This window comes from Spea bombifrons, chromosome 1, assembly GCF_027358695.1.
Source record: "Spea bombifrons isolate aSpeBom1 chromosome 1, aSpeBom1.2.pri, whole genome shotgun sequence".
Taxonomy (NCBI): Eukaryota; Metazoa; Chordata; class Amphibia; order Anura; family Pelobatidae; genus Spea; species Spea bombifrons.
Window position 1 is genome coordinate 154,287,197 of NC_071087.1, and position 22,792 is coordinate 154,309,988.

The 22,792-nt window shown below is 38.9% G+C and overlaps 2 protein-coding genes across 3 annotated transcripts in view; both read left to right on the plus strand.

Annotated features, from left to right (window-relative positions):
- C1QTNF3 (C1q and TNF related 3) overlaps nucleotides 1-22,792 on the plus strand; it is a 278,698-nt gene that overhangs the window by 89,303 nt on the left and 166,603 nt on the right. The gene's annotated exons all lie outside the window — the stretch shown is intronic.
- On the plus strand, nucleotides 5,718-20,915 carry AMACR (alpha-methylacyl-CoA racemase). 2 transcript variants are annotated; one of them, XM_053448143.1, is made up of 6 exons: nucleotides 5,718-5,810; nucleotides 8,126-8,374; nucleotides 10,485-10,628; nucleotides 11,725-11,885; nucleotides 15,790-15,976; nucleotides 20,339-20,915. In XM_053448143.1, the coding sequence occupies exons 2-6, from the start codon at nucleotides 8,128-8,130 to the stop codon at nucleotides 20,746-20,748; spliced, it is 1,149 nt and encodes a 382-aa protein (XP_053304118.1). In that variant the 5' UTR covers nucleotides 5,718-5,810; nucleotides 8,126-8,127; the 3' UTR covers nucleotides 20,749-20,915. The 2 variants fall into 2 exon arrangements, with proteins under 2 accessions (XP_053304118.1, XP_053304119.1); XM_053448144.1 differs by having other exon boundaries at nucleotides 5,785-5,904.

The following is a 22,792-nucleotide window of genomic DNA, read 5'->3' on the forward strand; positions in this document are numbered from 1 at the left end:
TACTTGTTATGTCCCGTTTACCCATAGTACAGCGCTACAGAATATGATGGAGCTATATAAAATAATAAATAATAATAATAGCCATAGATGGAATTCCAGGGGTATTCTTGAGCATTAGTGAGTAGCTGTCTAGACAAGATGGAGATAGCAGCTCAGCCAGACAGTGCTTATACAGACCAAACTATAGTGAGTCCCTGCTCAAGAGTGTCAAATGTATGCTCACTTGTGCCATTACAGGGAGCAAATCCAGTCTCTGACAGACTAGCCTTACTCATAAAGGCAGTCAAGAATAATAACACCTATTAAATATTAAGATAATTTAACCAGTCCACCACTATTCTAACCTTAACTCTATACCTCTAAGCTAAATTTCACCCTCTTTCTTCCATCCATTGGTCTCAAATTCCCTATTCAACTTCTTCTACGCATTTATTTTTTTTGTTTCCATGGCATCCAGAAAGACGAATGGGATTTCCAAAATTCCAAATTTCGTCTGAACTGAATACAGAGACAAAAATGTTTTGTAAAGTATGAAGGAAACAAACTAATATTTCCCGCTTAATTTTCCGAATTGGCCTGTACTAAAAACAGTGTGATGAAAACCACCTTGGCAGAGAGTAGTTTCTGCAGCCCAGGAATGAATGCTGTAGACCTTCTTTCTAGTATATTAAAAAATTGCTTGTTCGACCCACAGTTTATTAAATCTATAAGTGACTAAGTGCAAGTGGAACAATACATCTACAAAGTTAATTTATTAAACAGCAGGGCGATCTCAAACATGGTATATGGGGCTCTTAATATGTCTCTGACGGAACACTAGAGGAAATATCGATTCCCTTGGCCTTTTCGTGTTGCGGATAAGTGTCATAGATTTTATTATATTAGCCAAGCGCTGAAAACATCAATACGATGCAGCTTTTGTTAAGGCTGTTAATACACTTATCAAATTAGTACAGTTAGCCATAATGAAAAAATAAGAAATATAGCTTCCTTCTAGATCAATCCTTATAAAATTATAGCCGCATGTTCATAAATGTATACATTCTCTTCTTATTGTAGAATTCCAAGCCTGTTCTATGCCCAAAGCTACATAAAGTATGCAAACAATGGAACTCACACAACAGTAGGAACAGGGCCGGACTGGGCCTGAAAAGCAGCCCTGGAAACATTTGCCCCATATAGTTTATCTCGCAGCCAAGGTCTTATACCCACACGCACCCCTTATACATACCCGAGTCACACTATTTGCCATACAAATAACTATAAAACATTCTTTTTATCACATTATTTGTATTAAAATGCCAGAAAGCAAAAGTGTTAAAAGGCCCTAATAAATGAAATACATTACACATAATGGAATCAAAACATTTGCTATTTATTAATTCATGTAAACTATTTTGTTCGTATTTAATAAAAGCTGTTATTGAGAAAAATATTTTTTTTGTTTTTATTACCTTTTATTTGCCAACCTGCCCCAGTTATGCACATCTGCCCCAGGCTTGCCACTCTGCCCCCCAGAAATGCCTTATTACCCCCTATATGCCGCTCTGCCTCCCTGATATGCCTTATACCATCATATATGCCACTCTGCCCCATGATATGCCTTTTAACCCACGATATGCCACTCTGCCTCCAGAAATGCCTTTTAACCCCCTATATGCCACTCTGCCTCCAGAAATGCCTTATACCCCTATATGCCACTCTGGCATGGAAGGGAAGTGGATGGGGGGTGGTGCATGCCAGAATGCCGCTCTCGCAGTGCCCCGGAGAAGCTGCACTTCACCCGGAGTCTCTGGGCGAAACCCGGAGAGTTCCCAGATCAAGCAGCATAAATCTGGCGCTAACAGTGGAAGAAACTGTGAGCTGTATGATGAGACTGTATGGGACATTAAACTGGCCCTTTAATGGACAGGTGGTACTTATTTCACCTACTCATCTCTTGATAACATTTTTGTAATTGAGTGCATTATTAGAATCATAATTCCAGGTACTGCTGAATATCCAGACTCTACTCAGAAATGATTCTTCACTCAAAAACTTTTCTCATTCAAATGTGTCGCTCGCAGCACTTATTTGTCGGCTCACACAAAAGCAGACACTGATTGCCATAGAAACTGAAAAACCTTGTTTAAAGTTTCTATGCCGACTTCTTTTGTGGATAAACCTGCGTCTGTGGGAATAAAGAGAAATATCTGCTAAGGTTTATTTGCTTAATGTTTTGTCTAAAAAAGCACAGGAGAAAGAGGAGCTCCATGGAAAGAAATACAGATCTGCGACCTAGTAGTATACGGCTCATACTACTTTCCATCCAATGTAGGTGTTTGGCATTGAGCTCCTTTTTTGCCCTACTAACGTAGACAACCTCCACTGCTGCCCAGCACTATGACGGATCACTGGAAGGTCATGTCACGCCGGCGATCTATCATACAAGCCCTAGAAGATATTTCTCTTTATTCCCAAGTGCTGGGCAGCAGCAGAGTTTGTCTACGCACATCTCGCAGAAGCCCACCAGCTGCCAGAGAGCTAGGATCCAGGTGCCCTGCAGCGCTGTGGGGGATCTGGATCTTAGTCTAATAGTCAGACCTCTATTTGAGGTTGGATTATAAAATGACCTTGAATATAAGACACAATGAGGGGATTTAAATATACATAGGATGGGCATATCACTCTTAAATCTAAGACGAGACCAACGACCAGTAGCGTACCTAGCGGGGGGCGGGGGGGGGCGGTCCGCACCGGGTGCCGCTCATCAGGGGGGTGCCAACTTGCCAGTTCCCTTGAACCGGCTTAAAATCAATCAAGGGAGCCGGAGGTCTGTTAAAGACCTCCGATACTGCTCCCTTGCGATCCGCGCGTCAACTGCTGCTGTGCAGAGGGCACTGTGGGCGCGGCTTCAGTGCCGCCGGAATCTGACAACAAACCCCGGCGGCACTGAAGCCGCGCCCACAGTGCCCTCTGACCCGGAAGAAGACAGAAGAAGAGGAGCGAAGAGGAAGACTGCTGTAAAAAGAAAAGACTGCTGTAAGAAGAAAAGAGGTAGAAAAGAAGGTAGGAAATCATTCATTAAGACTGAGTGACAGTGAGAGTGGATTGGTATGTGTGGAATCTGTGGATTGGTATATGTGTGGATTGGTATATGTGTGGGATGTGTGGATTGGTATGTGTGGGATGTGTGGATTGGTATGTGTGGAATCTGTGGATTGGTATGTGTGGAATCTGTGGATTGGTATGTGTGGAATCTGTGGATTGGTATATGTGTGGATTGGTATATGTGTGGATTGGTATATGTGTGGGATGTGTGGATTGGTATGTGTGGGATGTGTGGATTGGTATGTGTGGAATCTGTGGATTGGTATGTGTGGAATCTGTGGATTGGTATATATGTGTGGATTGGTATATGTGTGGATTGGTATATGTGTGGATTGGTATGTGTGGAATCTGTGGATTGGTATGTGTGGTATGATTGGTATGTGTGGAATCTGTGGATTGGTATGTGTGGTATGATTGGTATGTGTGGAATCTGTGGATTGGTATGTGTGGAATCTGTGGATTGGTATGTGTGGTATGATTGGTATGTGTGGAATCTGTGGATTGGTAAGTGTTGATTGGTAAATGTGTGAGAGTGATGGGTGTTATGCTGTACCATTTCCAATGTCTTTTTCATTATAATTATGCTCTAAAGTACATCATAACTCCCATCACTCTATACTGTTCCGTACAGTGGCAGAGCTGGGAGACAGAGGCCTTGCACCCCCACCGCAGGGTGCTGGTCAGGTTCTATGTGGGCAATGTGGACGCTGGCTTTGGGGTGTGCAATCTGTGATCTATGCCTGTAATTTAGGGTGTTTTATCTATAACTTTAATGCTGAGTTTTTATGTGAATTCCAATTGATCAATACCTGCAAAGCTGGGTTTGTGTGTTAATGTGTTGGTCTGTATCTGTTATGCTATGTTTCTATACATTATTTATGTTTACCAGCAAATACAGGATTTGTATGTCTTATTCAGTTGATCAATACCTGGGGTGCTGTTTCCATGTGTTGTTTATTTGATCTATACCTTCAGTGCTGAGTGATTTCCAGTTGATCTATACCTGCAATGCTGGGTTTGTGTGTTCTGTTGATTTATACCTGCAATGCTATGTTTCCATACATTATTTATGTATACCTGTAAATACAGGATATTTATGTCTTATTCAGTTGCACGTGTTGTTTATTTGATCTATACCTGAACTACAGGGAGTAATTAAAAGAGAGTTGTGGTTTAGTGACGTAGGGGACAAATGGACTTTGGGGATGATTACGGGGAGAGGACCTCCCAATGTCACGGTGCAGTCAGAAGAAGGGAAGGCTGCACCGACTCTCACAGTCTTCCCCTGATCTGCAGTTGAGGGCAGTACAGCATAATCCCTATCACTATACATCGATCTAGACATTTACAATAATGCAGCATAACCCCTACCACTATATACTAAGCCAGACACTGAAGTGGTAGGCCTACACCACATCAATGGCTTTGTATATAGTGATATGGGTTATGCTGCATTATTGTAAATGTCAGGCTCAATGTATAGTGATATGGATTACGCTGCCCCACCGTCAATGTGTGCTCAGTATAAAGTGATAGGTGTTATCCTGTATCGCCGGCAATGTGGGCCTCAGTATATAATAACAGTTATGTTGTACCACCGTCAGCTTGTGCCTCAGTATATAATGGAAACAGTTATGTTGTACTACTGTCAGCGCGTGTCTCAGTATATAATGATAGCAGTTGTGCTGCACAACTGTCAATGTCTGCCTCAGTGTATAATGAGTTATGTTGTACTACTATAAGTGTCTAGCTCAGTATATAAAGATAGCGGTTATGCTGTACCACCATCAATATCTGGCTCAGTTATAGTGATAGGTGTTATGCTGTTCCACTGTAGTATCTGGCTCAGTGTATAGTGATAGGAGTTATGCTGTTTCACTGTAATGTTTGCCTCAATATATAATGAAATTACTTAAGCTGCACCACCGTCAATGTCTGTCTCAGTATAGAGTGATAGGCATTATGCTGTACCACCGTCACTGCCTGGCTCAGTATATAGTGATAGGTGTCATGCTATACCACAGTCAGTGTCTGGTTCATATGGTGTATATATAATCATGAGTCGACATGGCAACACCACTATATATGCAAATGCTTAAATGAAAAGAGAACAATGTTATGGTGACTCCGGATTATAATATCAGATTTTTTTTTAGTTTTTAGTGTCTTTAGCTGCTTAGCCAGTACTTAATTTGTAATGTTTGTCACTCATTTGTTAGGTCTTCTTAGAAACTTGTTGTGTTTGTTGTTTTTTTTGGGGGGGGTTATTAAATAAAGCACTATTATATGTTCAGTAAATGTTATTTAAACATATTTATTTTAGTTATAAGTTATTTATTTTTTCAGATTTCTTGTTGTTTACAGTTGACATACAGTTTACAAATTGGTGCAATAAATATTCTTGCCAACATAATTTTGTAGATGTCTTTACATTTGGGGGGGGGGTGCCACTTACAGGATCCGCCCCAGGTGCCAAATACTCTAGGTACGACCCTGCCAACGACTGATTAAGGTCTGAAAACAACAGGCGGAATGGTTCTTATCTGCTGTCAAATTCTATGTTTCTAAATATCTTATCCATGGCTCAGAGTCTGCGTATCAGAGCAGGGCAGTTTTTCCTGTCTGCCGGGGGAGGGTGCAGAGTGACAGGCAGGAAGTGCCTGCTGTAAAGTGATCTCTTGCAGTGATCGGCTGCCCAGACTGCAGTGTATACAGTGCAGGTACGACTCGCATGCCTGCAGCAGCCAGTGCAGTGTAATGCCCACGGGCTGCAGGGTGGGCAGTGCAGAAGCTGGCAGATAATCTGAGTGCTGAGTGAGAGTGCAGCGTAATGCATGTGTGCGAGCTGAGTGGACTCTGCAGAAGGTCATGCTGTGTAGTGGAGGAGGGCTGAGAGTTCTATGCTAGGCAGGGGGAGGGGTTCCCTGTAATTATGCTTCTTTCAAGGGGGTCACGGGGTCTACAGGGGGTGTTTTGCATGGAAGTGATAGACTGTAGTGCAGGGGGAGGGTAAATGTTTTAGCGTGGGGATTTAATAGCATGGGCGTCACCACCTGCTGTATGAATATTAAATCTAATTATAAATTAATTAAAATAAATGTAGTTATCTATCTATCTATATATATATATATATATACACACACACACACACACACACAGCATATATACACACTGTATATAAATATATATATATATATATATATACACACACACAGTATATATATATATATATACACAGTATTAAACGTGTAACAGCAGATAAGAACCATTTAGTTCACCATTTTTCCTGATGTAAAGACCTTAATCAGTCGTTGCTTTCGTCTTAGATTCAGGAGCCATATGCCTATTCCATGCATGCTTAAATTCCCTCACTGTATAAACCTCTACCACTTCTGCTGGGAGGCTGTTCCATTTATCTACCACCATGTTAACAAAGTAAAACTTCCTTAAGATATATATGTACTTACATACTTGAATTTTTTATGTTTTCCCATTTTTCTTAAATATTCCATGGGGAAATAATTGTATGGGGGCAAAATGTCACGTGAAGTTTTATTGCTGTCTGCACATATAAGGTTAAAGTCCATCTTACTTACAGATAAGAATCTGCTAATTCTTTGTACAGTAATGATATAGTGAGGAAAGCCATATGTTTATTATTTATGTATTTTAATGTTTATTCATATGAATGTGTATTCATATTTATTAGATATGATTACTGTATATAACTATAACATTACATTTCTGCTGTAGATCTTTTTGATCCACAAAGCTTTTTATATTTCCAGTTAGTGTTACCCAGTCTTACTTCATATGCACTTTTTTCATGCATTTGGCAGCCTTGAAGTCCCTTTAAGTTATCATGGTGGTCTTCTTGCAAATGAATACAGAAATGGAAAGTGAGGAGTGGGAGGGTAATGTGTGATGTTCTTCCAGAAGGAGTTGGGGGTATATAACACCTAGGGTGAAAGCACCAGCCGCTGGCTGAGGAGCTGAGAGCCTTCATTAGTGTTTTTACTTGTGCCCTTTGCTTATACAGTTTAGGAAGGCATAGTCCCAATCACAAGCAAAGACCAAAGTCAAGTCCTTATTATGTCTTGTTCAAATGATGAGGGACTGAATTGTTACAATTTACCCTTTAATAATATACATTAAAAAAGCAGATGGGGGGGGGGGCTTGAGTCTCTTTTAAGGAGTAATGCTCCTAACCAGACAGCTAGTTTTTGGGAAATCATCCACGATAAGACAGAGAGACATAATAGTAGCTGCTGGTGGTGTACCTCCCTAAATGACTGATTCCTACAATGCCGCAATGTAATCTAACTAATGACCTCACAATTCCAAGATCGCATTCAAAAGCGTGGCCGCTGGAGGAAACTTTACGCCACAACTAACTATAGATCAGCTCGACTAGTATTTCACCACCGTACTTCCAAACACTTTACGGATTATCCCATGATCACCCCATGATTACCTCTTTTGGGAGTTTATTCTATAAAGAGAAGACACCTATCGAGCCTCTGGTGTCTATATCGCTTGACTGGCTCTGTAGTCTCTTCATTCATTTAACTATACATTGTGCAGGGGCAACATTATATACATTATTGCTGGAGTAACCATCTAGTGTTGGCCCATCATAGCGAAGAGTTAATATCCCAAATCCTGCATGCTCTCCGAACAATGCTCCCTTTAGTGAATACATCCCAATTTCGAGATTCTTGCAATTATGACACCAATTTCAGGCCTTCAACAGAAGGGGACAGTTATCTCAGGAAAAGGGAAATTAGAATTCATAGCTGATTTTATTCATAATCACCAATATTACAATACATTTTATTGCGTGATTGCTTTTCAAATGAATTCTATATTCACAATGAAGCAATTCAGCTTTTCCTTACACCCCTTGCAATTATCCAAAATAATAGATTTCTATATTTTTGAAGTACTCCACATGTTATTGCTTGCATTATGTTTTTCGGATGATACAGATGCGCTCATTACTCCTGCTGTCACTTTTTTTTTGTTGAATTTGCAGGAATGGCCTTGGCTGGACTTCGCGTTTTGGAGCTAGCTGGCCTGGCGCCCGCTCCCTTCTGCGGAATGATACTGTCGGATTTTGGCGCCCAGGTGATTAGAGTCGATAAAGCCAACACTTCGGCCACAATAGATACTATGGGGAGAGGCAAGAAATCTATTGCCCTAAACTTGAAGAGTCCCGAAGGAGTTGGCGTATTGAAGAAGCTTTGCAAGACGTCTGATGTCCTTATTGAACCCTTCCGCCATGGTAAGTACCACACGTTGTGTATGAAGTGTGAATTGTATCATGTACGTTGTTACTACACCCTCAAGAGAGAACCTTATTAATGACTACTAAAAATAGAACATAAACACCAAAGCTTGAGGGTATTTCTGATAATGATGGATGATTAAAGTGAAGGCGATGTGACCTTTGATTTGTAGTAGTGTCATTGAGTTGGTATAATGAAGGACTTCTGATATCTGCTGTATGGTCCTTTAATGATAGTCAAGTAGAAGATATGGGAGGAGGTTAAATACATGCGAACTTTCATCTGTTTGCCGGTGACTTTTGCGGATCTGGAAGCAGGTTCTAGAGATCACATCTCCAGAAGGATATTGATATATTTGAGAGAGTTCAGAGGAGGGTTACTTTATCATGAAAGAAGGGATCTTAATATGTATGGCTTGGAGGAAAGAAAAGAGAGAGAGGAGACGTGATAGAAACATTTAAATTCTTAGGCTTTTAATAGAGTATAAGAGGGAAGCTTTTTTCAGAGGAGAAATGTTAGAATAAGAGGATATAGTCTAAGAAGATGGTAGAACAGCCTCCTATCAGAGGTGGTAAAGGCCAACACAACGAGGGAATTTAAAAATGGATGGGATAGAAATAAAACATTCCTAAATCTATCCCTTACGAAAAATGACTGTAGTTTTTATCTGAAGTAATACTGCAGTTTTTGGGACATGAAAAAACTGCAATACTGCAATTTTACTGCAGTGTTACTGCACATTTACTGCACTTTTTTTTATATTGCAAACCTACAGTTGTACTTCAATGTACTGCAGCTTTATTGCATTTGTACTTCCGTACAAAAATAACTGCAGTAAAACTGCAGTACAGTGAAGTACAAATGCAGTAAAACTGCAGTAAATGTGCAGTATTGCAGTTTTTTCATGTCCAAAAAACTGCAGTATTACTTCAGAAAAAACTGCAGTAATTTTTCATAAGGGATGGCAAGAGCAAGGACTGATTAAGGTCTGAGTCTCTGCATCAGGAATAATGGACAGACTAGATGGGCCAAACGGTCCTTATCTGCCGTCAAATTCTACGGTTCACATGGTGTTTCTGCAAATTCGTCACTAATTGACCCTTCAAGAAGAGCTCCCATGATTTTTTATTACTGGTATCGGATTAAAAGTAACACCAGTGTGCTGATTTTTGTTTTGATTCTGAATCGTTTCCAGTTTTTGCATAACCTAAAGTTTTTTAGTTATTTCATGCGTTTTAGCTATATTATCTTTATCCTACTAGATAAACACCCTGATTTATTATAGTATGTCCACTAACCAGAACTTCAACCAAAGGAATATAGTACAAAAAAAACAAAAACATAAGAGGTCCCTGTATAGTAGTACAGAATCCATTAAGGAATCCTTTCACTGGTTGTCCTTGAGAAAATACTCCGGCTGTTTATCATTTGAAAATAAAAGGGATTTCATGTTTTTTTTGCCTATTTTTGTAATATTTTGTCTCAGTTTTCTACAATACATTATTAAAGAGGGAACATAACATTCCCAGTCCTACTTCTTATAACATATATTTTTGTAAAAATATAATTTGTAACATATCATTAAAAATATATGTGAGACCCACATAGGTATAAGAAGTAGGACTGGGAATGTGATGTTCCCTCTTTAAAAATACATTGTAAAACACTGAGACAAAATATTACAAAAATAGGCAACATGGAATCCCTTTTATTTTCAAATGATAAACAGCCGGAGTATTTTCTCAAAAACAACCCGTAGCCAATGTTTAATTTCGTCGTTGGATACTTGGACAAAATATGCATTTATAGAAGAACTTCATAGTGAATTGCAAAAGGTTGATGTGAAACCTGCTAAAAAGTCTGCTGAAAAGTGTTAAAATTAGAATTCCAATGCAATCTTTAGTGGGGTATCATGGGAATTGAAGGAAAATTAGAAAGAAATCACCTCGCTATGTCTTTGGTAGAGGCAGATATGGTTTCATATGTTGAAATTGTCAATATAGATAAAATATAGGTAACACAAGTGACAGGTGGTATTTAAAGTGTTAAACACTTAGCACTTCTTTAACCTAATCTAATCCTGGAGATTTTGCGTTTTATTTGCAGGAGTGATGGAGAGCTTGGGGCTGGGACCCGAGGTCATACTTAAAGAGAATCCCCGTCTTATTTACGCAAGACTAACCGGATTTGGCCAATCTGGAAAATATGCTAGATCGGCGGGTCATGACATCAATTATGTCTCTATATCAGGTATGCCGGGGAAAAATGCAAGAACTCAATTATGGAACCATTGTTGTGAATAATAAGATAATTAATGTAGAAGGAAGCTATTAACACAAACCCAGGTTGAATCCTTTATGCCTTATGCGCAGTTGAGCTTTCTGCGTGTAATTGTTTCGTTGTGTTTTATCGTGTGAGCTATAAATACTGTATTCATTGTAGAAGTAAGTGGTAGGCAGTAGGGCGATGGCGCGCCAGCTATGTGATGGTAGTAGCACCGTGTTCTGGCTTATTCCTTGATGCATTACTATACCAACAGTGCTTTGTATTGGGACATTGATAAGGGATTATAGCTACGTTGACCCAAAAGAAGATGCAGTCTTTAGTCTAAGGTGATAACTTTTATTAGGCAAACATATTAAAACATATAGTAATTGGACCTCAAGTAGCTCTTCTTTAGATGAACTTCTGCAATCCTAAAAGTTTGTGACTTTCATCTTTTTCTATGTTGACCCAATAAAAGGTATCAACTAAACACCTGGTGTTCGTTCACCAGGGAGAGTTCACGGTAGAGTTGTGGTTTCAACGCTTTCATTTCACTATACATTATGAAGGGCTAGCCCCATTGGGCTTCTGCTGCAGGAAGAGCTTGGTTGGCCCTATATGATGTACAGTCGGTAAGATGTCCTCTGTCTCCTTATACATCTGTTATGCAGGACTAGCTGAGCCCTTCTTGCATTCCAGTGTTGGCCCTCTCTAATGAATAGTGGGGGACTTGAACTCTCCTTTCAACGTCTACTTTAGTAAACCCCCAACCCCCTTGTCTTGAGATATAAATAGTTAAAAACGTAATTATTTTGCTTGGTCTGTGCAGTATGGTTGCCACCGGTGCTGGTCTGTATTCTTCCAGGATTTTGCCAATGCGTGTATATATGAACCCAGGAATTTTCAAGGAGTTGGATGTTTCAATCCCTATGAATTTATGCAACCGTCCTTGGCATGGGCCTAACGATGTGCATCGCTCTTATTACGAATTATTAGTTTGTCTCATTAATAAACATTACGACTTTGTCTTTCAGTTAAATATGTACAGTAAGTTTGTTTTTACGGTGCATCTGTGTTTCAGGTCTGCTGTCAAAACTTGGAAAAAACCACGAGAACCCCACGCCACCTCTCAACCTTCTCGCTGATTTTGCTGGTGGCAGTGTTATATGTGCCCTGGGGATTGTAATGTCTCTCTTTGAACGCACCAAATCAGGAAAAGGCCAAGTCGTTGATGCAAGCATGGTAAATGTTATTTTTTCTGTTTGCACAGATCATATTCTTAACATTTTTATTACCATAATATTACATGTTTATAGCAAGGAAGACCTAATAGTCTATCATTCTTTTGTGTAGAATTATAAGTAATATTTTTGTAATTTTTTTGCCCTGAAATGTAGAATTTGTGCTACTTTTTGATAGGAATGTGTTTCTAGTTTATTCCACTTTTTCAGTACTATGAGACAAGAACTGGCAAACCCAGTGAGCTTCTCCTGCAAGAAGGGTTGAGCTGGCTCTCACTGATAAGACTTTATTTTTAGAATACTGTGGCAAGTTCTGGAGACCATGGCTTCTGAAGGACATAATTTAGGACATAATTTAGAGATAGCTAAAAGAAGGGCCACTAAAATGATGTGTGGTGTTAATAACAAAGCATAGCAGGAAAGACTCAGAATTAGAAGCCTTAGTGTGTATACCCTTGAACAGCAAAGAAGGAGACAGGAGCACCCCAAGGCAGGTGCCATGGGTGCAAAGTACCCGAGCTCCCGGTAACCAAGGTTCTCAGGGGGGTCACAGAAAGCAGCATGGACAGATCGCTCACGGAGCCAGGAATGTGGTGGGGCCACGTAACACATGTTACATGTTACGCGTTACATGACCCTGCAGTAAAATCGAGGCTGCTTGGGAAAGAAGGCTCCAGGCAAGGTAAAGGGAGTATGTATGTATGTATGTTAGAGTGAGTGAGTGAGTGTGTGTGTGTGAGTGTTATTGTGAGTATTTGGGATAGGAATGGAAGTGCAATAGGGCCAAAATAACATATGGGACAAACAGATGGGCTGTCACCCGTGTTACGTGGGGTGGGGTTAGCCAAAGAAATACGCCACTAACCCTAGGCTTGCCCCTAGAAGGAAACATGATAGAAACATTCAAATATCTAGGGATACATAAAATCCACAATAACTACAAGTAGAGGACATGATTTAAAGCTTTATGGTGAGATTAAGTGATAATGTGATAAAATTCTACTTTAGAGGATAATACATCATGATATCTGAAATATTTTACAATGGAGGTAGAACAGGCAAAAACAAGACTTCACGAAAGCTTGGGATTTGCACAAAACGGCATATCATATCATGCATAGCCCTCTATGTTCTGCTTCATTAAAAAAAAAGTATCTAGGCCCCTTTTAAAGGCATCTAATGTATTTGCTACCACAACCTCTTCAGGCAGTGAATTCCATACTTTTATTGTCCTTACTGTAAAAAAATCCCCTCCGCTGTCGTAGACGTAATCTCATTCCTTCAAGGTGACCTCTATTGTCTACAATTACTCCCAAATCTTTTTCATTAGTAGATTTCCCCAAGGAAACACGATTTAAATGATACTTTCATTTCAAGTTTTATTATTATGACCAAAATGCATAATTTTACATTTGTCTACATTGAATCACATTGGTCCAGTTTGAGAACTTCCCTTTTACCACCAATCTCTGTGTTCTATCTTTCAACCAATTCTCAGTCCACAGACAAACCTTTTGCCCTAAGCCTATTTCGGTCAATTTGTACAGCAACCTTTTGTGTGGAACCGTATCAATGCCTTAGGAAAGTCTAAAAAAATATGTCACATCAACTGCAGCACCCATATCTATATTTCTATATACTGTATTGGCTCGAATGTAGGCCGCACCCTTGTAGTTTGGTGCTATTTAAAAGAAAAAAATATATATATATTTTTTTACATTTAATTTATGGTAGGAGGCTTTCACCCTCCTTACCTAAACGTAAGTTTTGCAACATTGATGTAGATGTGGCAGACGTGACCTAAGCTTCCTGCACCAGTCTGCCTCATCTACATCAATCAAGAATCAGGGTGGAACTAAAGTGTTTGATCCCGTTGCTGGGGGACCGCATTTTCGCTGGAACGCACTACAGAAAGCGCTCTGCAGTCTTCTGATCCGGTCTTCTAGACACCCTGGAGACGGTAAAAATGCTAAACCCCGATCATAGGCCGCACCCTATAAATTATGGGAAAAAAGTGCGGCCTATAATCGGGCCAATACGGTATATATTGTGACACTCTACAGCACCAAGGAGCTGCTGTTGTGTGTTTTGTGCACCAATGATGTGCAAATCTTGTGTCCTTGGGGTGGAACAGGGTGAGCCAATGCTCCTAACTCAAAACGTCTAACAGAGTGAATGGCCAGGGCGGGTTAAACCCCCTGGATCCTCCCTATGGGGTTTTGCCTCCACTTGTCAGGCTTTATTTTATGATTTTTGGGGGTATCTACAGTGCTCACATTTCATCAGAATACTGCACTTCTTGAGCCTTATTGCCCTAGAAGATATGTGACTTTATTGACCCTGAGTCACAGGGTTTTGTCTCTATATGTGTATGTGCATACATATGTATATCTCCCGGAGAAGAACCTTTTAAGAAGCATCTGAGTGTCATATAGAGACAGCTGCTGTCACGTAATTGAGTGTTTCATGAGGTTTTTATGCACAGTGAATGCCAGCAGACTTGAATGCTGTGTTGAGCATGAAGTCTTACTGATGCTCTGGACATGTCTTCAGCTTTAAAGACATATCAGTCCTTTGATTTCGTTTTTCTTCTCCTCGGGCAGAATGTCCCTAGTAACCTTTAAATAAAAGCAGACCACAATTGGATTAACAATGGAATCAACAATACTGCCCTTCTTTTGTTTTGTGTTAGTAACAACTCATTAAAAACCAAAAAAAACGATTTGACAGTTCATGGCTGGAAAACGGAAAAGCAACATCTAAAAATCCATCAAATGACTGGTGCTTGGTATCTGCCTTGAAGGAATAATAAATAATTCCTTAGAACCCCGTTCATTGGAATACCGCACCTTTCATGTACCATTCTGGGTTTGGTGCTTAGGTTCTAAGATGTCAATTTCCCTGTCGAAATCTGTGAGCCGTTCTCCAGACGTTTCTCAGTTTGAAGGCCCCCCCCCCGTTAGATATTGGGTTAAATATCACAGTCAAGCAGTTGTAACTCAGACCCCAAAAGCGAATTAACTCTGGATTTATTTTACATGAGCTGGCAACACGTTCTTAGTAACACCTTATACAAAGTATGTGTTACCTATGGAATATATCTATTTTCCTTAAATATTACAACTTATACAGTTGTATTGGTTGGAGAGTCTTTCTCGCAGTATAAATCTTGCTGGCGTTAGATCGTCATAATGATGGAAGAGTAAGGAATTTAACAAATAAACATAGAACTTACTATCTAGTCTGCCCTCTCAATAGTACAACATTACATATGATCTGCATGCCGGTCTGTTGTTCCTTGAGCTATAGCATACTCGTTATAACATATATTTATTGTAAATCAGTATACTGGGATGTGCGCCACCTGGCATTAGTTAAATATTGGATATCTATTGCCCTAGAAGCAATGGAAACCAAGAATAACTTGCCATATTCAGAGATTTACTACTACTTGTTACTTTACATTTAAAAAAATAATAGAGCCACTAAAATATTGCTTGGTAGATAATGTTGAAATATATATATTTAATTATCTATTTTTTGCTATAAGGGATTCATAGCATGTTTGTATCATTAGCAATGTTTGCTCAGTGAAATTATCTTGCATCATACTGTAACTCAGGTGTTACGCGGTTCCCTGGGGATAATTAATAGCATTGAATACATGATATACAAAATACATAGTAATGTGCAGTAGTCTGTAAATGGTAAATTGAGTCTGTATATAGCGTGCGTTTGCACTGTAGATGATCAATGAAAAACAGGATAAGCGCCTAGTTATATTAAACCTTTTTGGGGGGGGTCAGAATAAATATAGTAAATATAATGTTAATCGAATCTACCTTTTTCCTTCCTTTTTGTCATTTCTACCTTTTGACATTCCTTTTTGTCATTTCTTTTGGAAGGTGGAAGGCGCAGCATATCTTGGGTCTTTTGTGTGGAAGTCTCAGCAGTTAGGTCTGTGGGACAGACCGAGAGGTGAAAACATGCTGGATGGTGGTGCTCCTTTTTATAGCACCTACAAGACCTTGGATGGGAAGTACATGGCAGTGGGTGCTATTGAACCTCAGTTCTACATGGAACTATTGAAGGGTAAGTGGTCACCAACTTAATGAGAAGCAGATATTTAGCCATGGAGGGCCATTCTGGACACTGTTTACACTCGTTCAGAGCTGTACCAAGGTCACTCAAATTGTCAATGTTTTTTATCCAATACCCAACTCAGGAATATATTTTTGGAGGACGTTTACTTGACCAAGCTCCTTGTGAGTACACTTTGGACCTAGTCATACATATAAGTTTAGGAACAAGCTATGGCTTCTGTCATTGTTATATATATGGACTAAGCTTTGAGGCACAAAATTTGTATGTGACCCTTTTTCTATTTTGGCCCAAAAAAGGTTCCATCTTGGACTCAAGACATTGCCCTCTCTTTGACCAAGGCAGCTATATTGTTTTTCTTTATGATATAAAGTGATTTAGAATGTCTACACCCCCTGCTCAGAATGTAATTTGCAATGAAAATTATACTCATTGAGGGTCAGGTGGCTGCTCCTCTCCCAGTTGATATACTTAGCATAGCCACCAGGCCAGTTATAGCCCATCATAGTACCTTAGGTTATTCTGGCCGTCACAATGATGTAGTTGTTGCTGGAATACCATTCATTTTCACCGCAACTTATCAAGTTCAACCTTTTTAGGTTAATCAAGATAAAATGTAACATATTTTTTTAATGGAAAAAAAGTGTCTTATTATTGTGCCAAGTAAATCAGAACACAGAGAATCAAAAAAACTGAACTCCAGCCGGGCATGTAAATGGTTAAAAGTTAAGAAGGGAAAGGGTACAGTAAAGAACACCCCTTGTTTAATCTATCTATGAAAGTTTTATGCTGCTTTAATAATATATCCACTGTTACATATAGGTCCATGTTTCACTCACTAAAAAATCCAAGTTGATCTGCAGCATAATCGACAAATAGTGTGTACTGTTGGTGGAAGTTGTCATTTTTATCCATTATGCTGCTGATGAACTCGGATTTAATAGACTAGCGTTCTAGTGACATGCAGGGCTAAACCGGCACTTTAAGGCTAGCGACTCCATGATGACGTAAGTGCTGCTGACGGCTGGAGGTGTGTGCGGCAGCACACTGCGATTTATGGTTCTGCCGGCCAGTGACCCATCTGGTATTTGCCTGGTGTGCCAGAAAGCCAGTACGGACCTGGTGACATAGATAAATCTCAATGGACTAATGCATTGGGAACACACACGTGCGTGTGCAGAAGCATTGGTGATGCGAAAAGCATTAGTGAAGCCAAACAAATCGGTTATCACTGCCACTTTAATGAATACATTTATACCAAGTAGGGAAAAAAATAACTTATGATCACTTGATTTATCATAATTTCTGGAATAGCCCTCCTAGGGCATTGGGTAAATCACATCTCATATTAGTTATCTACTTTTTCCAGATGTCATTTCGAATTGGCCTTTTAAATGTTTGTGTAGCTGAATATGGAAGGAGATAATTCTTCATTGAAAGGATCGCTTCTCCGTGTGGTTGTCAGATCTGTATCTGCAAACAGGCATTGATTATAGCTTTTCGGATGGGTTCTGGTTGTCCATATTGTATAATCAGCGGACACTGTCATTTCTGTGCAAATCGTGAACTCTGAGCGTTCGGTGAATTTTTTTTTTGTGCCATTTTCAGATTATGTCTTAAATTAACAGGCACTAGAGGAAGAAAATATGCAAAATAATACTACAGAGGCATCTGTCATGGGTATTAAATTTGTTGGTGGGTTCTAATGACATTTACAATAATCAATGTTATCTGAAATATGTGTATTAGCGTATGTGTGTAATATGCAGCATCAGAGCAAAAATGTATGACACTGGTGTCTTTATCTGGCACAGCTAGTATTATGTTAGTTTCCTGGAATGAAGCAATCTCCATACCTGGGAACTCTTTGGCTCCGGCTATCTGGAGCCCCCCGTTTTTGTAAAGGAAGTGGATGGGGTGCGCTGCAATGCCATTTTGTGACCTGAAGCTTCTCCGCAGTGACCCGGAGACCTGTAGAAGTGGCACTTCACCCAGAGTCTCCAGGCGAAGCCTAGAGAGCTCCCATGTATGGAGCTTCACACCAGGAAACTAACATAATAACATAATATATAATCTCCATTTACCTCACCCCAACCTTGCCATGGGTGCCCAAACCAGCAATCGGCAACTTAACAGGGGAGAAATAACTTTATAGGAATAAGTAATCATGCAGGTCCTGAGAACAGAAAGTTAACAAAGAAAGTTATATTATTTATTTCCATCTCTAAATACTTTATCACTCCTGTTCTCCGGGTCAACACTCGAATCCTCCGGGTCGCAGGGTGTTTTAATTTAAAGGGGAGTGTTTCCCGCCATGTCAGCGGGAATGCCTGATGATATCACGGGAACGCCCCCGACATCAACTGATGGCAGCGGAACCACCATTTGATGTCAGTGAGCAATCCTGCCTGCGTCCTACAAAGGTAGGCTCTGGGTAGCCGGAGCCTAGAAGTTCCCAGGTATGTGAATCAGGAAGAAAGGTTGTCCTTTCCCTTACGATCCTCTGTAACGCCTGAAACCTTACTTGTCCTATATTCAGAACAGACTTTATGCTAATCTTATACATGTTTAAATTATCTCACCACTTTTACTGGAAGACCATTCCACTTGTTACAGTAAACTACCACTTTCTAATATTACTTGTAACCTCTTGCACTGTGACCTCTTGACCACCCGCTTCTCCTTTGACTATACTCCTCAGATGTTGCTGTTTGCCAGTTTTCCTTTCATGCGGCCGCTTTTCTTTACTTTTACTAAGCCGTCATTTCAAATACACCATAGCTGCATCATTCTTGGCACCTAAATACAAACCGTTTACTGCTATCACAACATTTGCGGAGGTCACTACATTGAAACCCACACATGGCCTACACAATGTGTGACGTTCATGACTCACCTTCGTACAGCTTTCCTTATTCCAGATACATTATAGTGTCAACATTAGGAACACCATTTCTTGTGTACTCTTACGTTTTATCTCCAGACTTAATTAGTTTTCATTTTATTTCCGTTATCTATCTATGACTTCGTATTACGTAAGCAACAGAGGAACTCACAATTGAGTTTTTGAACATTGGTTCTTAACTACGCCATGTCTTGTATAACTAGATCATTTTTCTGTACATTTATTGTAAATTTTTTTATAAATACTGTAAATATAAATAAATACAAATATTTTCCCTTTCCCCTTAATTGTTGTTTTAGAAATACCTGTAAAATAACTGTATCGTAAGAAAAGCTATCCAAGAGACTCATAGCTCCATGTTCCAAATTATGTTATTTAAAACGGTGTTCCAGATTACTCGGGTTTCCTCTCCCAAGTGTTTTTTTTTTTTTTTTTTTTTTTTTTTTACTACCAAGCCAGGGAACGGATTTTATATTATTTTTGTATTTTCTAAAATAAATCCTCTTTGTGTGAATTAAATTACCAGCTTCCAGTGAGGTGATTCATCTTTTATCTTTTATGAACAGTACAAATATTAATGGCCTCTCGTGGGGATCACCCACTGGGACCAAAGGCATAAGATCCACTTTAGCGTAAGGTAGTTAATTACTGAATTATATGCAATTAAAAGTTTATGAGCATCTTAAGGTAACCCAGTACTTTTTTTTTTATACAGTTCTACTTTTTTCTTCTATGGTGCGTTTAATTCAATAGCATGTCTACAATTGTTGAAGAGTCGAATCACGCTGGTCGTCAAAGGGTTACAGTAGCAGGGCCTATATGGGTGTTATAATTGTGAGAATCATGCAATAATGGCCATATTTCCACCCTAAGAATAAAGGCAAGTGCAATCCCAGGGCTAGTTGAATTCAAATTTAAAGCAAATGAATGATCTGCGGCCTCAGGTCAAGCTCAAACCTGGTAGTGGCTAGGAATAGTGTGATTGACTGTGATCTGTTGGCTGAAGGCAGTCGATATTAATTTGTGCCAGCAGGGTCAAAAGGGTTCACATTTGCCCCCCCCCCCAGGACCTAAGCAGTGCATATAGTTCACCCGGCAGAACTGGTATTGAAGCGCAAGAATGAAAAGAAAAAAAGTAATCGTGTTTCCAACCTTTCCCATAATAGCAAATGAACCCTTCTTATAAATGAGTATAAACTGGCTTTAGAATTATTTTATATTGGTACATAAACTCTCTGGACATTTTCATATATAGTATATAGTACCAAGCTATATGATTTGCTTGGGTTTAACACCTTAATGACAAAGCCCGTACACGTACGGGCTCAAAATGCATTGTTTTCAATGGGGTTAGGGCCTGCCCATTGCCCTTAAGGGGTTAAAGTACACCAATTTATCGTATGGCCTGGTAATAATTTTTATTATTGCAAATTTTTTCTTTTCCTCAGGACTCAGTCTTGACATTTCAGATCTTCCAACCCAGATGAGCGTCTCAGACTGGCCCGAGTTGAGAAGAATACTTACTGAAAAGTTCCTAGAGAAAACGCAGGAGGAATGGTGCCAGATTTTTGACGGGACCGACGCGTGTGTGACTCCCGTTCTCTCCTTTAATGAAGCGGCAGCTCACCCGCACAATAAGGAAAGAGGGTCTTTCATCTCTAATGATCAAGGAGACATAAGCCCCAGGCCCGCTCCCGTGCTCTCAAGAACACCCGCCGCTCCGATCACCAGCAGGGACCCTTTTGTAGGAGAACATACTCATGAGGTGCTGGAAAAATATGGCTTCAGCAAAAATGATATTTCTGATCTCGAGAAGTCCGGAGTAATTGCATGTAAAAAGCCTAAAGCTCAATTGTAATGTACAATAATAGGAGAACTGTTTGATTTTAAACTGTAATTGTTATATAGTTAATTATTTTAATTTTTTTCTTATATATGGTTCTTTTTTTTCTCTACTTCACTGTTCAACATTATCTGGCATTAAATATAAAATGTATATAATAAATATTTTTCATAAAGACTGAAGATGGAATTCTTCTGAGCTTTGTTTTTAAATCTCAAAGTATATTCAAGAATATCATGTCAAAAATATGTATTATTCAGGTAAAAAGTGTAGCACTACTTAATATAAGACAGGTTATCTTAAGCAAGCTTAATATGAATTATAATTAGTCTTGTTTTTAGAAAGTATACCTTACGTTGAAGTGTGACTTGTCTTTTTCCACTGGCAGAGTTTTCAACTTATTTTAAGTAAATATATGCCCAAAATGGGTTTTTCTTAATCTTATTCTTTGATGGTCGTTTTTATAGAAATATGCATGGTTTTGTTTAATTTTTTTGTGCATTACGGGATGAAGAAGTATGGCGCATTGCTTGTCTAAAAAAGTATTTCATATTTTGTTATGAAGCTAAGAGGAGCTTTTTTTCAAATGTATATTGCTACGGCATAGATATATAAAGTTCTTTAAAGTTCCTTCACTAGAAGTAATACATTTTCCTGACTTCTTTACCTACTCAAATGCTGAATGTTAATAATAACCTAGAATTATTTTTAATTACCGGTTTAGCACCAATATTTCAAATGGGCAAAATTGTTTAAGGGCTATGGATGGGGGGGGGCGTAACACATTTTCTGTGGATTCTGTATATATAATTAGGCTGTAGAATTGTAATAAACTCATATTCGCAAGTTTTATGAGGCCCTAAAAGAGTAGGACATCAGAAGACGAGAGGGTCAGAGGAAGAACAAGAGAGGATCAGAGGAAGAAGAAGGCGGCTATAACATTGCCCATATGGAATAAAGTCCAAATTTAACTGGATCTTCCCCAAAAAAAAACTAAAAGAAAAAGAACTCTTATGCTTACCACTGTACCACCACCGGTCCATATTTAACACACTCAATCACAGATCCAAGCTTGAATATCATGGTCAATGAGACCACACTACCAATGTTAGGTAGGGACAAACAATATATCTATATATCTCCTGGAAATTATACACGGCCAAATGTATGATTAAAAACACAAAACAAGGGGTTTATCAAATGCTGATGAATAATACCGTACTATATAAGAAATTACATATAAAGTACATAACCTCATGCCAAGTGGTGATGGCTACCACATTAAAAAGAAACTGAATTAAATAGAATCACTGTAAATAAACAATGAATCAGTCACAGATCACTGCAATCCATTGATGAAATGTGTAGTAAGCAGATATAAAATGTCACAATGTTCATAAATATAGTATAAATACATGCTAAGTGAATAAATGCATAAATCACTGAATGAAAGACTAAATGATGAACATGAGTCAGTAACAGATGGCAATAACCCCGCAACGAATAACATCACCATACACACTTATTTAGAGTAAACTAATGAGTCACCAAGGTAAATTAATGAAATGTGTTAAATATAACAATATTGATAAATAGAACTAGATGTTGATTAACCCCTTTGTGAGTTTTTTTTGCCATGTTTAGCATATATTCTTTTTTTTCCATGTTTAGTTTACTAGCACAAATTATATATTGCTTTTTCAAGGACAGCTAGGGCTCTCTCTTAATACCGCTAGTTTTGTATAGTCTGTAATCTTCTATAAAAATGTCAAAGAAACTGTAAAAATATATTTTTTTATTTAAATTACATTTTTAGGTACTTCTGATTTAAAAAAAAACAAAACAAAAAACCCTGGAGTCTTATTTATTTTTCAATCTTATTTTTCAATATTTGTAAAAAAAAATATTTTTGAAGAGGGAGTAACACCGTTTCTGCCTTTTTTTTACTTTGATCAGACCCTCTGGGGATTTCTCTTTCAGAACTCCTCAAATGTGGAATAGCCTCCCTGAAAATGCCCATCTCCTAACATCATTAGATTACCAATTCCTATTTTATTTT

Excerpts from the sequence above, each read along its gene's own strand:
- AMACR (XM_053448143.1), top strand. The coding sequence starts at position 8,128 with ATGGCCTTGGCTGGACTTCGCGTTTTGGAGCTAGCTGGCCTGGCGCCC. Across the intron at positions 10,629-11,724 it reads CAATTATGTCTCTATATCAG|GTCTGCTGTCAAAACTTGGA; the intron begins GTATGCCGGGGA and ends TCTGTGTTTCAG. Across the intron at positions 11,886-15,789 it reads AAGTCGTTGATGCAAGCATG|GTGGAAGGCGCAGCATATCT; the intron begins GTAAATGTTATT and ends TTCTTTTGGAAG.